The sequence below is a fragment of the Egretta garzetta genome, unplaced genomic scaffold (genome assembly GCF_000687185.1).
Source record: "Egretta garzetta isolate BGI_Z169 unplaced genomic scaffold, ASM68718v1 scaffold384, whole genome shotgun sequence".
Classification (NCBI taxonomy): domain Eukaryota; kingdom Metazoa; phylum Chordata; class Aves; order Pelecaniformes; family Ardeidae; genus Egretta; species Egretta garzetta.
In genome coordinates, this window is record NW_009259496.1 from 831,738 (window position 1) to 847,333 (window position 15,596).

The 15,596-nt window shown below is 45.8% G+C and overlaps 1 protein-coding gene across 9 annotated transcripts in view; it reads right to left on the minus strand.

Annotated features, from left to right (window-relative positions):
* Positions 1-15,596, minus strand: part of WDR7 (WD repeat domain 7) — a 147,125-nt gene that overhangs the window by 128,427 nt on the left and 3,102 nt on the right. For 7 of the 9 annotated variants that reach the window (XR_004841811.1, XM_035892947.1, XM_009637400.2 and 4 more), the window contains 2 exons: positions 4,303-4,474; positions 3,007-3,113 (listed from right to left, as the gene is read on the minus strand). Coding sequence is in view for 7 of the 9 variants with exons in the window: in XM_035892947.1 (XP_035748840.1) it covers positions 3,007-3,113; positions 4,303-4,474 (279 nt within the window). In the remaining 2 variants the exon portion in view is untranslated. Of the gene's footprint in view, positions 1-3,006; positions 3,114-4,302; positions 4,475-15,397; positions 15,479-15,596 lie in introns of those variants that run through there. The other 2 variants (XM_035892945.1, XM_035892948.1) reach the window with 2 other exon arrangements.

Sequence of the window (15,596 nt, forward strand, 5' to 3'; positions counted from 1 at the left end):
AAAGCAAGCTTCCAGCAGGTAAAGTGGAAAGGCACACTTTAAAAGCAAACTACACGCGCACACCGCGTTACATCTAAGAGCGTTCAATGTCTCCACTAGCTAAAGAAGGGGTATCATGATGAGTCAGTACAACTCCTTTCCAAAACACAGGTGCTTTTATTCCAGAATAATCATCTCCGCAAAGAGCGCTAATCCATTTTAAACCTCTACCGCACCTCAGCAGGCAGGTTCCCTGTGCTGTAAGACTCAGGGGAGAGATGCTAAAGATCAGCGGCATTACGAGATGGCCTCGCCACAGGACAGGAGCAAAGGGCAACCCCTCCTGTTCAGTGCAAGACCGGGCAAGAAGACGATTCATTTATCACCTTCTACTTAGGAACTCAGAAGCTGTTCTAGACTCTTGATAACAACAGCAGTTACTCCAACTCCCTGAACCAAAACTAGTCTCATATTTGGGGGGGAAAAAAGCTCCTGCCTTCCAGAACGCTATCAGCAGAACAAGACCACGGCCCGTTTCCTAGAAACCCCTTGTTGGTAACGAGGACTCACTTCCATACAGCCAGCCAGAGCAGGAGTGCAGATACAAGGGTACAGGGAATGCACCCTCCCCGCTGGGGGGCTGCCCTGGGCTCACAGCCAACTCCGAGAAGGTGCTGTCTGGTCTTGAGGAGCTCCTGAGAGCGCCCTGGAAACTGTCCCAGCGGGAGCTCCCTGTCTCTGCAAGGCTGTTTAAGCTGGGCCCTCTTCCCCATCCTGCCTGAGCTGTGCTGCCAGCCTGGCCATGCTGCCCCGGGGCCCAGCTCCTGACAGCTGCTAACGTGCCAGGCCCATGGGGAAAGAGCTCTCCATAGCAGGAGGGGACCCGAATCCAGATGACACAAGTGACAGCATGAAAACACAGCAGGTCGAGGGATTCTGCCAGCTGAAGTGCTCTCCCAGTAGAGGACAGTCGGGTACTAAAGCTCCTGCACTCAGGCAGAGGATGGGAAGGAGAAGAGGTGTGGGGGGGAAATAACACGTGGGTTATGAATGACAAAACTAGGTGGCCCCAAAGCTTTGACCTGTAATTCATCAAATTGTGTATCTTTTCAATAAATTAGCCCAAAATCTAGGCTAAAATGTGAGCGTACCAAGTATATTTTATTGAAAAGTTACAGAGTATGACTTTTTTTCCCCTCTAAATTACCTGACTGCAATCCCCATTAATGTCATCTGCATGCAGCCTGATCTAGTTAGCGGTGTCCCTGCTCCTGCAGGGGGGTTGGACTAGATGACCTCTAGGGGTCCCTTCCAGCCCAAAACATTCTATGATTCTATGATTCTATGATTCTATGAGAAATCCTCCCCACTTCCACCCTTTAAACAGTTTGATTAGTAAATAAAACCTCTTAAAAAAGAAGATGTATTTGCTGGCGTATTTTTTCTTAAGGGTGAAAAAAAAAAAAAAAAAAAGCTGTTAAATTTTCAGAGCTGTTCTGTGCCCTCAGAAATTTCAAATTCCTGGCTGGAAAGAGGTCAGTACAGGTTTTCCTGCTGGGAGGACACAGTGGAACAGCATTCTATTAGTCGCTGATTAGAGTGTCCTACTTGTGATTTATTCCTTCTCCTTCATTCACTGGCTTATGGAGTAAACATCCCCCAGTGAGCACTGCAAGTCTCCCATATGTTCCTGTTACTTCTGCCTTTAGCGCTCTGGTTTACAGACATGAGAAGCACAAGTCTCGTAATAACAAGTCTACTCCCTTGTCCAATTTACACAGTTACAGATGCAGACAAACACAGTAGTCTGTGGTTATTTATGCTACTTCCTCAAAAAAAAAGTGCAGGCACTATACATGCAGTTAGTAAATTATACCTAGCTGTCACAGTGAAGCAAGGAACTACAGAAGGGAATGAGATGCAGTGTACTCAAGCAAATTATCTGAGGTCACACTGGAGCTGGGTAGAAGACTCAAGTGCAACCTACATCCTTTGCCCCATAATATATAGGATGCTATTCTACCAAATGTTAAGGACAATTTACACTCTTTTCTTCTCTCCTAATCTGCTGGCTGCTACCCCCCCCCGTGTAAGTGAACATCATCTGATTACCTTGCCTCTCTCTGTCCTCTCCCCTCTGCTTCATTTGTTAAACCATTCCAATGTCCAGACTGCTTTCCAGGGCTTCACTATTTATTAAGAGGTATCTGGAAGTATTTATCTTCTTGACATTATATGAATGTATGCAAATGTTATGGAAAAGTGGCTTAGCCCCACAAACAAATGCCACCAAACACTTGCAGTCTTTGTTTCAGAGTCAGCTGCTAAATCCTCCCCACTTCCACCCTTTAAACAGTTTGATTAGTAAATAAAACCTCTTAAAAAAGAAGATGTATTTGCTGGCGTATTTTTTCTTAAGGGTGAAAAAAAAAAAAAAAAATCACACTGCAACAGAAATGTAGATAAATTGTGTGACAGGTTTCCGAGCTTTAAAACACGTATTAGGCATCATTTCCTGCCAACGAGCTCCACTACAACTCAAGCTTGCTTTCACTCAAGAAACAGATCTCGGATAAGTAAAGGAGCAAAATCTGCATCTACTGTGAACTGGGCTGACAAACTGCGTGAGCAAAAAGGTGACAGAAAGCACACGAGTGCCTTGACGGAAGGGCACAACGTCACACACCTCATTGCCCACCCACAGGGGAATCGCAGCCAGTGCTCCGCACAGTGCTCTGTGTGCGACCGCGCAGCGTCCTGCCACGGACTCCCGGGATATGGCAAATTACAGGGGAAACCCCCCAGGACCTCGGGCACTGCCCTGGGCTCCTTTTCAGGCCACGAACCCAAAAGTCACACCACACTCAGCATCTGCAGTGGAGAGTCCCAGCATTTGGAATATCTACAGACATTAGATTAAGTAAAAAAACCCCAAACAACGGTCTACTTAAACAATCCAATCTCTCCTCTACCCTCAATTTCCGTTATTTACAGATCTGCATATTAATAAATCCTCAGGCAACTCACCCGCTTTCTGACGCGCTCACTATATACTGCTTTTCACTGGAAGCAGAGGCCTTTGATAGACAAGTAATTGAGGCTGTATGACCAAACAACAGAGCTCTGGGATTAATCTAGAATCAGGGAAATAAAACGTGAAGCAAAAATAACAAAGGCACTATTACTTAACCAGAACATACACAGTCCAGATTTCCATTTTATATATCATATAAGTACAGATGTGTTAATACATATACACACACATTTAATTAGCATAGCAGCGGATATACAGTCTTGAACGAGCTTACACAGAATGCTGCTATAGTATGTTAAAAGAGAGTTTCTACCTAATACTGTAATGCAAATTTGTCAAAAAATGCATTTTGCATCAAACTCGTGCTATCAATAATTTTAAATCGTAGGCTGAATTTGGCCCAACTTAAATGAAAAAACTCGTGTGCTACTGCAACAATATAGTTGTATATAACAATCAAGTATAATTCACAATGCTGTGTTTTCATACATCAGTTTATATAAAGCCCGTGTATAGATTAAAGATAAAAACCAAACCCTGCCCTTTATTTGTCCTTTCCAGAAAGGACTGGTCACCTTCTCCCCTTCTTTCTTTTTAAAGACACTAACCAAACATAATTTTGGAGGGGGGTACCTCACAGATGCTGAGATTTTTAGGTATTCAGTATAAGCTTTTCCCAAAGCATGCTGATTTTTTTTACAAGTAAGGATTGTTTTGCTTTTGGATTCCACAAGTTTAAAACTCTTTACCAAAGCAAGCTCCAAGATCACATTCAAATTAGACACATAGGGGTTTCCACTCTAGGGCTGCCACTGGCATAAACCAAGTAATCACCAACCTTTCTCTCTGCTACCAGCCTCTCCTCTTTCCGTTTTCATGAGGAAAAAAAGGTTGAATAAAATAATAACCTGAAAAAGTTCTCCACGTACAGTCCTCTGTTCCCTGGAATCTGCTTTCACAAAACAGTATCAAGCAGCTAAACTTGAAAATAACAGCTAGTGTAGAGCAGCTCCAGAAAAGAGGAAGTAATTACTTAAAATAATTATTGCAGGAGCAGCAACCAAGTTCAAGAGCAGAAACGTCTCTTTCTAATCGGAAATATTCACTATGGGAAGCACGAGCGTCACATCCCTCGTGAGAGGGAAGAAGAAAGGACAAGCGAACACAGGGCAGAGAGAGAACTGAAGACCAGAACGGATGCTGTAACATCGAAGGATAAAAATCACACTGGCAACAACGATACGCTCTTTAAACACAAGTTACATTATCATTGTATATCTCAGTCTTACCTCTAAATCCAAAGAAAGGTCCCAGAGGCATATCTGGCCGTCGTGGCACCCCGTGACGATCATGGACGCGTCCTCCATGAGCAGCAGGGTGGATATGCAGTGCGTGGGGGCTTTACGGCCCCACAGGACGATGGGCAGAACAAGGCTGTTTCCTGCCATTTTGCTTTCACACCTGCCAATTTAATCAAGATAATAAACATTATGGCAGGTTTGCCATTCCCACACTTCGCACCTTCTTATCCCCACAAAAACTTACAGCAGTAGTCTGAAGTGATGTTATATGCGTTATACAAAAGCAGCATAGTCACTCCATATGCCATTCTTCAAATAAAACATAGTGTATAGACACCTCTTCCCTCATCAGGGAAGGCGTTCATCTTCATACACGGATTAAAAAAACATTCTTTAAACAGTCACTTGAAAAATACGGTCCACTGCAGTAGTATTATACCATCGCAATTTTGATTGCTTGCACATTTTGCAGAAGATAAATTTCCAAAAAAAAAAACCCTACACACACAGGCACCCAGTAGCATTTCCCTAGGCACAGAGGTACTTTTGCCAAAATCGTTCTTTTTACACCAATTCCGAATGCTTTAAGTCGCAGGGCTGCAGCAGCTATCATATGCCTGACAGCAGAGTTCATCCCCATTTGCAACAAGCTTTAATCAAAAATAGGCTCCGGAGCTTTCTGCAGATGACCACGTACTTTTCAAAAACACCGTTCTGCCAGCACAGCGTCACGTGGACACAGCTTTTCAAATTTATATTTATGCTGGAGGATCTGGTATCCTGCATTAGGTGAAATCAGAGGTGGAAAACATTTTCAGGGTTAATACCATCCCTTAATTCATACTCTGACGGTTCATTCCCCCTCGCACACACAGCTACAGAGGCTAACTAAACAAATAAAAGCTAATTGAAAATAGAAATAGCCTAATTAAAAGATGTACGTTAGTTCTGAGCCTTTCATTCTGGTTCCTAAGCCTGAGCAGCAGATGCTGTCAAAGCGTCGCCTCCCCGGCCCTGGTGCAGCAGCCAAGCTGCATCTTGCAGCCTGCCGTCCTCGGCAGGAGACCCCCCCCGCGGGCAGGAGACACCCCCCCCGCAAGCAAAGGCTGCTTGGGCTTGGATGGGGCGACAGGGGAAAAGGAATAGGAGGGGCAATATCAGCAGATGTGCTCTTCAGGGGAAAAATTCTTACCAGTGTTCACCATACAGACTGGATTCTGGCCACTCTCCAGCAAGAGAGAGATGCAGCGCTATCTTCATGCCAACATTTAATATATTGAAATATACTGACACAAGCAAAATGGAGAAATTTTTATCTGTCACAAAGCCAAAATTTCCTTGGTGACTGCGAAATAGGGAACAACAAAGGTGTCTGAATGGTTCAGAGAGAATGAAAACATCACAGAAACTCAAGTTGTAGTAATAAAAACCAGTTAGGAGGATCAGCACAAGATTTAACACCAAAACAAACCGCTGTTTTGGTTAGCAACATTCTGAGCTTGCCAGCCGCTTAGATGCTTTGATAATGTACGATCCCCAAACCTGAGTTTGCTCGGGCTGAGCTTGCCCAGGCTGAGCCTGCCCAGGCGCTGCCAGCCCGCAGGCAGGGGCCGAGGCCAGCGGCAGCTCCGGGGGCAGCCAGGCTCCCTCCCCGGGCTGCCGACCCCGGCAAGTCCATGCTTAGGGAAGGGAAACTGCAAATGCCAGACCTGCTTTTGCTTTCCACGTAGCCGACTGAGCTCGTGACTGCTTTGGGTATACTTTTCAGGTATATTCTGCATTTAATAAATAAAAGTGCTGGGATTTAAGTTACACTTTGACTGTGCTAATGATAAGTTTACCTAAGACATACGTAAGATCCATTCCAGTTACTATGACTTGGAAACAACTGAAAAATGGTCTGTGTAACCATCAAGCAGAGAAAATGTATCAAGAATGACCGACATTTTCTTATCCATCTCTTATTCTGGCTTCAGAGTTGTGGGAGTTACTCTGCTCCCCCGCGGTAAAACTTTGAGTTATGGAAAGTTATTGCTTGGAGCATTTTGTGATAAATGAATGGCTGAAACGGTAAATAAAGAAACAAATGGGCTTTATGTACTATCGTGGGGAGGTTTATGTTCTGAACTTACGACAGCTCCAACCAGGGCAGAATTTCTGATTTAGGAGAGTCTAAACCCATCACACACAGGCGGAATTCACCAAAGAAGTATTTTAAAATGTGTATTTTCCTGTCTTTCTACAGATACACACGTATTCTTCTTGCTTGACCGATCCAGCAATACTCACATGTGCTCACAGATATGTAAACCCATTTTACAGCACTTCAGAAGAGGGGAAAAAATTCTGAATTATGACAGAGGAAACATAAAAGTCATCCTGAACCCAAGCGAGGTTCACGACAGCTCCACTGCCCCACTGGGATAACCACAGCTTCCCGGTGTCCCTGCAATACTCTGAGTCCCCGGCCACCGCCAAGTGCCACAAAGTCACCCCCTGCCCTTTCTTCAAAGGGAGCACCAGATTTCCACGGAAGCTGTGGGAATGGAATTCAGCGATCTTCAGTTCTGCTGAAAGCCATCACGCAAGGTCCAGCGTCCCCCCTTTGAGACCACCTCAGATTTGCTATAGGAAGAGAGGCAGCTCCGCCTTTCGCCCCCGCCCCAGCCAGCACTTGGCCTTCTGATCTTACGTTGCCCTGGCCCTTCCCAGCAGGGACTCCCGCACTTAAACCAGTGCTTTCTGCATCAAAAATACTTCAAAAGACCTTTTTTTAACTACACTACATGGAGTTAAACATAAATGAATGTAATCTCTCATCTAAAAATTACAGTGCACTTCCTTCAAGAAGGTAGTTTTTTATTAATTTTGACAAATGCTGCCTTACTCCTAGTGCAAACAACCCGCTGCATCCCGAGAAATCGAACATGATAATGGACATGGAAAAATGGGGGCAGGGAAGGCAGCAGGAGCAGACTAATGAATAGCTAAGTATTACAAACTGTACACCAGCTTACGGGGCCGGCCGGACCTACCAAGCCGCAAACTTCTGAGAATTGAGACGCATATTACGGGTTTTCACAAAATCTGTATCCTAAACCCAGTAATATCAGTTACGATGGAGTGCCATCTTTTGCCAACTCATTTCTTGCATCCCACTGGACTGTCTTTATTAAGAACTATTTATTTTAATATGAGCTATTACTTAATAAACAAGTATAAATCATAGAATCACAGAATGGTTTGGGTGGGAAGGGACCCCCAGAGGTCACCCAGCCCAACCCCCCTGCAGGAGCAGGGACACCTTGAACCACATCAGGTTGCTCACAGCCCCGGCCAACCTGGCCTGGAATGGTCCCAGGGATGGGGCCTCCACCCCCTCTCGGGGCAACCCCTGCCAGGGTTTCACCACCCTCACTGGAAAGAATTTCTTCCTTAGATCCAGTCTAAACCTCCCCTGCTTCAGTTTAAAGCCATCCCCCCTTGTCCTGTCCCAGCTGGCCCTACTAAAAAGCTTGTCCCCCCCTTTCCTCTGGGCCCCCTTGAAGCCCTGACCGGCCGCACTCAGCTCTGCCCGCAGCCTTCTCTTCTCCAGGCTGAACACCCCCAACTCTCCCAGCCTGGCCTCAGAGCAGAGGGGCTCCAGCCCTCGCAGCATTTTAGTAGCCAACAACCAAGCATTTAATCTACTGCAACACCCTACAAGCCACACTGCCACCAGCCGCCTGTAAATGCAGTGTTAATGGTTACGCAATGCCGGATCAATTGTTCTGTCTGGATGATCACAATACAGAACCATAAAATAATTACAAAAACCTTAAAGAATGGGGTGAGCATACTAAAGAGCTACAATTCTAAAGATACTTGGTTTACGGTGAAATAATCATAGAATAGTGAAAAACAGAAATAAAGAGTCCAGATGCAATACAAAAAAAAAAAAGCAATTGTAAACAACAACAATCCCCAAATGCAAACAAAAATACCCATTCAACTCTTCTACCACCTGATTTTTGTAATGAAATAAAAGTGAGGATGTGTTGGGAAAGGCGGGGAGAGATGGGACTGTCTTTGCTTTTAATACATTAAGGCACGTGAACGCCAATCAAGACACAACATTCTTTCCAAAGCGTTCTTCCCTCGCTGCCTGCAGAAAGCTCCCTTCAGCAGCCCCACCACTGCGGACTAGAAATGCAAACCCGTGCCCCAAAAATGTAAAACTGGGCCCAAATGAATGCCGAAAGCTGCCAGAGCTGCCGCCCCGGTGGGTAACGCACGGAGCAGCCCTCTCGCCCCCGGCCAGGAGACACACGGCTTTAGCAGGGATCTCAAAGTACCGGTGCGACCACGCTTCCTCCCCGGCTCCTCTTCCTGACAGTAAATGACAGTTTATCAGCTACCAACTGAATTCTCATGGTTAAGCAAGCAATGCGTCAATAATCTCAGAGCTGAAAAATCTAGGAGTAAAAATGCTGATGAGGAACATGGGAATCTCTCCCCGTTCCTTTCCCTTGCTGCCGCTCGCCGCTCAGGGACCGAGTCCCGGTATTTCCATGTCACCTGGTGGCTTCAGCGATGCCAACGGCTGCGCTTTCGCATAAATACAGAAGCTCCCCTACCAGGGCACAAAATTGTTCCTTGAAATTCCACAGTCTGTTTAATGCTCTGGCAAACTACTTACAAACACTTTAAAATCAGCAACACTGTAAGTAGATACTTAAACTGCATTTTCAAAAGGAACGCATCGGATATTACAACATACAAAAGTATTAGCACATATAAGTAACCTAAAGTATTTTATGTTTTTCATGCATAAAAATGTGAGAGAAAGCACTGAAAACATTAACAGCAAAATACTCTCTAAAGGCATACAGATATTCACATTTCAAACTTTTATCTAAGCGAAACAGAGTTCTTAAATTATTTAATATCAACCCTTGGCAGAGAGAGCAAAAAGAAAAGCTACCTCTTTCCTTCTAGTTTTTTATTATGGTACCGCAACACCTTCATTAAAAACTTCATTTTCAGAAAACACCACAAGCTCATTTTAACAGCGGAAGAATTCAGTCTGCAAAGACCGACCCTTCGCTATCGTTGGCGCACACCAACTACGTCCCCTGCAAAACCCCAAACTCACTTATTGTCTGTAAACAATCAATAATTTTTTACATCAATGATGACAAACTACAGCAGCAAATAAACACTGGACCATTGACAAATGGTCAAAAAGCATGCAGTGGGTCATTACAAATGAATTCCCGCGTTCTGGTTATTCGTACCTCTCAAGAATTTTTGCAGAAAAGGGAACTGGAACTTTGGACTGGAACAGGGAGGCACCAAACTGCATAGAATTCTTCCTACTTAATAGCCCTCTGTCTTCACAGGGATTGCGACGTTTTCCTCCATCACTTCCACAAGTGCCAGAACCCCAGTTTCCTTCCCCCAACCACCCAATAACAGGATGAGTGTGTGTTACGGCAGGGACGTGGGGGGGGGGGTATATACCTGCATAAAAGCACACCTGTACTTGTTCTGCTTCACCTTCCCATTACCTCTCCGAGACAACAAGGACACAGATGCAGGGATGGGGGAGAAGACCTTCCTGAAAAGGCTTGACGAAAGCGGACGCGCTTTTTTGTCCTCTGCCCCACAACAAAGATCTTTCCCTCATATTTGCTTTTTCACAGGACGAGAGCAGCAACGTGAGTCACAGCTGTGCTGTCTTTGGCGGTGCCGTAGGAAGTTCTTCCCGCTCACCTTTTTGGAGTCACCAAGCCCCTCTTCTTCAGTCCCTTTCCACAACCCTGGTAGGTGCCACTTAGTAACCCCGACCCATACGGTCTCTGATGTTCCTTCTAACGCTGGCTCTTGCGCCCCTCGCCTACAGCAGATAACCGCTGCTTGCACCCCAAGCTGCCATCTCTGAGGAGCTACCAGAACGGTCCAGAGCAGCGGGGCACGTTTCGCCAGACACAACGGCTTGAAAACTGAAAAATAAAGACGTGCTTCTTTTTTTCATTCAAACTGGAGTATCTTAGATCTCCATTTCTCTACTGCTGTACCTTCGCCTAACTGCAGACACGGCGGCTGAGCCACCCGGGCAGCCCTGCACCAGATCACCCCAACGCCTTCCTTCTGCCAGGCAGCCCCAGACCCTTTTTCCAAAATAATTAAAACTAATATGCCAACCTGGTAGAACAGTCAAGTGACTCCTTGAACTGCACTGTCCAGAGGCTGCTATTTAGGCAAATGTCATAATCTGGGACAAATTTGTGTTTGTGTAAAGCTATTAAACTGATTTCTTAACGTACTAAATACTGAATCAAAGACTCACATAAACATTTTTATCAAGCCATAGTCCTCTAAACGCTAACTGGCACCTTCAGGACTAGTAAGCTGTGGCACATTATTCCCAGCTAACTCATTGAACCAACTTACAATCAGAAAACATAACAGTAATTTTAAATCCAGGTTTGATGATGGAGGTACAAGGCAGAGGCACAGAAAGTGCTCGAGTCCAGAGGAGGTGTTGGTCAATATAACCCCGGGCATGACCGGGTAGGACAGCCGCAGGTGTAAAGCCAAGGGTCAGGAGCATGGTCACAGCTTCACAACAACTCTTTCTGTAACAGACTGAAGGTAGAGTCAGGTCATTTTTCTGCTCCTCTGCCTCATCTGTCATGTAAAACAAACCTACCATGCAGCAACTCAGAGCAATACCCAAACAAAACCATTCTGCAGACAGACCACAGCAGGACTCAAGGCCTTTACCACATGGGTTATTACCTTCCGCCATAACTCACGCTTGGGAACTAATTCCAGTATTTTAAAAAAATTATTAGCATTCCTGTCCATCTGTTTTTTGCATACCCTTTTATCTTTCCAAGGGACAGCAACAGACCGGCACAAAAAAAAAATCCACAAGCCTTCCTCCACCTGTATACAAAGCATTCCTGAACAAGGAACATTTTATTTGCAGTTTCCTCAAGCTTTGCCACAAATTTCAGTCATGACGGGAAGCCTTGAGACTCCATTAAACTTCGTAAGCCTCAAGTTATTTACCCTGAAAGAGCATGCGTAATAAGGATTTTTACAGACAGAAAAAGCACTCAAACAAAATTAATTTATGGTAAGAAGCCCAGCAGCTACTTTTGCCCTCTGCCTGGCCTCGGGACAATAAAACCAGTTTCCTTTCATGCCTGTCACTAGCAAGTGGCTGTAATTCCCTGTGTGCAGAGGAACAGTAGTGGCCAGCACCACGTCAGAATCCCACGTAGACTTCCTTGCCCTCACGTGCTCCAGTGGGTAGATCTCTGAGGGAAGGTTTAAGGAGAAGCAGGGATAATGATGTTGCAGACTGCGGCAGGTAGAAAACAAAGCTAAAGGGGAGGAAGGAAGACCAGAACACGGGATGGGAGATGTCTCCAGGCAAGAGAACCAGAAGGTACGATGAACATCGTCCTTCAGTACAAGGCAACACGCTGCCCAACTCCTTTCATCTGCTGATGGCTTTCAAAGCACAGACGAGGCAGAGAGAAGCACACAAATTCCTCACCCTCTTGGAGCGCTCAGTCCTAACAGCTCACACACGTAACTTTAAAGCATCGGAAATATTGCTACAACAGCAAAACCAGGAGAGCAACCTCAGTTCTGTCACCAAAAAGAAACCCGGGATAGGTTTAGCCTAAGTGCATGAACACTAATCTGCCACGCGTGACCCCGCTGGATGTCACGGCTACCGGGGCGCTTTCGGAAGCTCTGCGCGCCCCCGCGCTAGGGACGGCTCTGCCCTGGAGCGAACCACAGTGGGGTCTCCCAAACGGAGGCAGAGAGTGCCAGCCACATGCAGACCCAGGTTTGTGGAACGCTTCCGTACTTTCATGCCCCATTATAGCGCCCTGTGCCGCGCTCACACCCGCTTCCGTGGGGAGACGGATCCAGGGACACCAGGCGCGTGGGAAGGATACGAGGCAGGCCAGGCGAAAGGACCACTTCTTTGGGGAAAGTGGTAAAAAGATAAATAAATCTACCTTTGTCTTAAGAGCACACAGCAAGAGGCAAGAAAACCTCTTTCCAAGCACACTTATTTCCATTAAAGCACACGCATATAAAGAATTAATCTTAGGATATGTGTGGACACTAAAAGAACCTGCCAAAAAATACATTTATGAAAGGACTGTTTCTTTGTCATATATGCTCTCGGTGGGTAACCGCTCCAAAGCGAGCCCTTAAAGGCTGCCAAATGAACATCTGCTTTTAAATAAACGTAACTGCGCTTACGTTCAAACAAAGCAGCTCGGAAAGGTTAAGAATAAATCGCTCCTTTCCCTATCAATGTTTACCACATGTTAATGCCATTTTTCTGTATTTTCAGCAGAATTTAAATGATGTTATTATTCAGATTTGCCACCAGTAAGTACAGAGATGGCTGCCATCCATGACATCAGTGGCTTCGAAGGGGATTGCATATTTTCAAATGAACAGCAATTTTAATGCCTAATATTTTTCACGCATACAGACTCTCCCATTCAAAAAGACATTCGTTAAGCATTGTAACACCCCTCCTAAAACCATTTACAGAGAGACAATCACACATTATGGTAAAGGCTCATTTCTGTTACACCACAGCTTCCATTTGAATAATCCAATGCATTTTATAAAAATCTGATGCTTTAAAATTTCATTACAAATGACCTTTCCCATTTAATACTTGGGAATGGAGAAAAAGGATTAATGAGGTAGGGAGAAGAAAATTAAGTACTTTACGCAGAGTTACAGAGATCTTTCACTCTCAGAACCCACACAATTAGACAATCGCACCTCTCTTCATCGTCTATCTAGACGGTGAATAAATAAACAGTTCTGTTATTAAATACAAATGGCCAGCGAAGTTTGCTAGGTCAATTAAATTCCGCTTGTTTCTGGAGGTCTGTCAGTAATTTTCGGAGTCTTCTGGAATTAGTTTTGACTGTCTACAACGGGATCAAATGCAAAATACTTTTGCTTTCTTAAGCTACTGTTACCCTACCACGCTGAGTTTGAACGATGGAACAGCCGAGGTTGGCAGGCCCCCTGCAGAGGCCAGGCCAGCAGCAGCAGGTCGCCCCGGACCGCGTCCAGCCGGGTTCTGGTTACCTCCAAGGACGGAGACTCCTCAACCTCACCCTGGGCAACCTGTCCCGGGGCTCAGCTACCCTCCAGCCGGGCTTCATGCTGGCAGCGGCAACCCTTTGGGCCCGACCATTCCGTGGGTTTTCAATCCGCTCTGCTGCCCGCTTACCCAGGCCCGCACGCCATCAGCTTGTCCGCAAGGGCCCTGCGGGGAACGGCGGCGAAGCCTTGCAACAGCCGAGATAACCAACACTTGCTGCTCTCCCCCTCGCCCGTGGGAGCTATCATGGTGGTGACGCACACCTGGCCCTTCGTAAATCCACGCCAGCCAAGAGGTCTGAGAAAGCTTTCAAAAAGGTAATCCTTTCTCAGCAAATAAATCCCTGATTTTGATTTTCATTCTATTTTTTTTTAGCTAAAAGAAATGTCGAACCATATCTGCAGGATACAAAATACTAGAAAACAGCCTAGCAGGTCAGGTCTTACGCTCTGACACACGTAGCAAAATCATTTCAGCTTGCATCTGAAAAGCGCCCAATACAAAACTTAGAGAACGATAACTGTACCTTTATGCTTTATCCAGTTAATAGCACACCCTCTGGATTTGCAACTTCAGTGAGATTATTGCAACACTACGCAAAAAACCTTATAAAAATAAGTATTTTTTAAAAATGTAATTTTTCACTAAGAGAAGATTAAGAGAGGTGAAGAATGCAATCAATTTTATCAGCTGTACAATCAAGAAACAATCTGTTCATGACGACAGCAAAGTCAGGAAGCTGTCTTACCAAAACGATAGGTAAGCCAGGCGTTTTAAGGCCACCCCCACGGCCATGGACATGCAGGCACACACAAATACAGGCACAAAATGGGATAGCAGCTGGGGAGTTAAACTGGCAACCACGCTCGTTTGGGTCCTCAACATTACTTGTCTCACTACACACACAAGACCCCCACCAGCTATCAGGAGAGCGGATCACCCCCAGGTAACCGAGAGGCACAAGGGCTTCTCAAAGGCCCCGGGTTCATAAACACAGCACGCTTAATTTTACCAGCGTGAATATTCAGACTGACCTCGCTAACCCTGCTCGTTAAGGCAGAGCTCAGCACACCTGCTGGAGAACACTAACCTACTTGGTCAAAAGTGTCAGGTGACGTCAAAGTTTATGAGAAGTGAAAAGGTGATTTCAATCCGGGTAATAGTAACAAACCAGAATGTCATTCTCATTACGCTGATCAAGATTAAAAAATTAATGGCACCTGGCCTTCTTTTATCCCCACCTACTTTATTCATTCAAAACTCATCAAATTCTTTTTGCTTTTTCCCTTAAACTGGGAGCTTCTCCATAACATCGTGCAGCCAGTACCTCTGCGTCCCCCGAAGTGAGTTATCTATAAGGGCTACCTCCAGACTGCAAGGCCACACCACCTAACACATCTGCATTTCAAGCACCCTCCCACAGTCCTTGTCACAGGGCTCCGTGTCCTGAATTGACGTATCATGGCAATCTAAAAAAGACTGTGTTGCTGTCAGGCCTTCCTGATACACTCAAGATGAAAAATAAACTCAACAAATACACACTTGGGTTCCAAAATAGAAATTGAAAAGTAACGCAAGCTCCTCCTTCCTTTTTAGGTGGCAGTAACAGCAGCAACAACCCAATGCCAGGTTATTGCCTGCCCCTTGCCCCAGCTGAGGGAATGGCTGCGAGAGTCTGATTTAAAGGCATTCAACAACAAGAAGGTAAGACTGGTTATTCCCCACCCCCCCCGACACCACTCCCTCTATGTGTAGCAGGCTATAAAACAAAAAGGAAAATGAAATAATAATTTGGGACTGCGAATCCTTCCTGACAGCTCAAAGACGCCTTTGAAAGCCATTTGCAGGCTTTTCTGGCACTCAGTCGGATGACACATGAAACCCGCACACGTCCTTCCCGTTTAAACCCGTCACGATCACATGAAGGCCGGTTACCCGAAGCGGCGGCGAAGTAAATCCCAAATCACATCCCGATAGCTGCCCAGAGCACCGGGGCTGTCACGGGAAGAGGTCGGCGAGGCCGCGATGGAACGCCAAGCTCCCGCGGAGGCTGACGGCCCAGGTGTTTCGGTACGGGGGGTGGCTGCCCCGGCAGCCCCCCGCTACCGGGGGAAGAGATCCCCGCCGCGGGGCC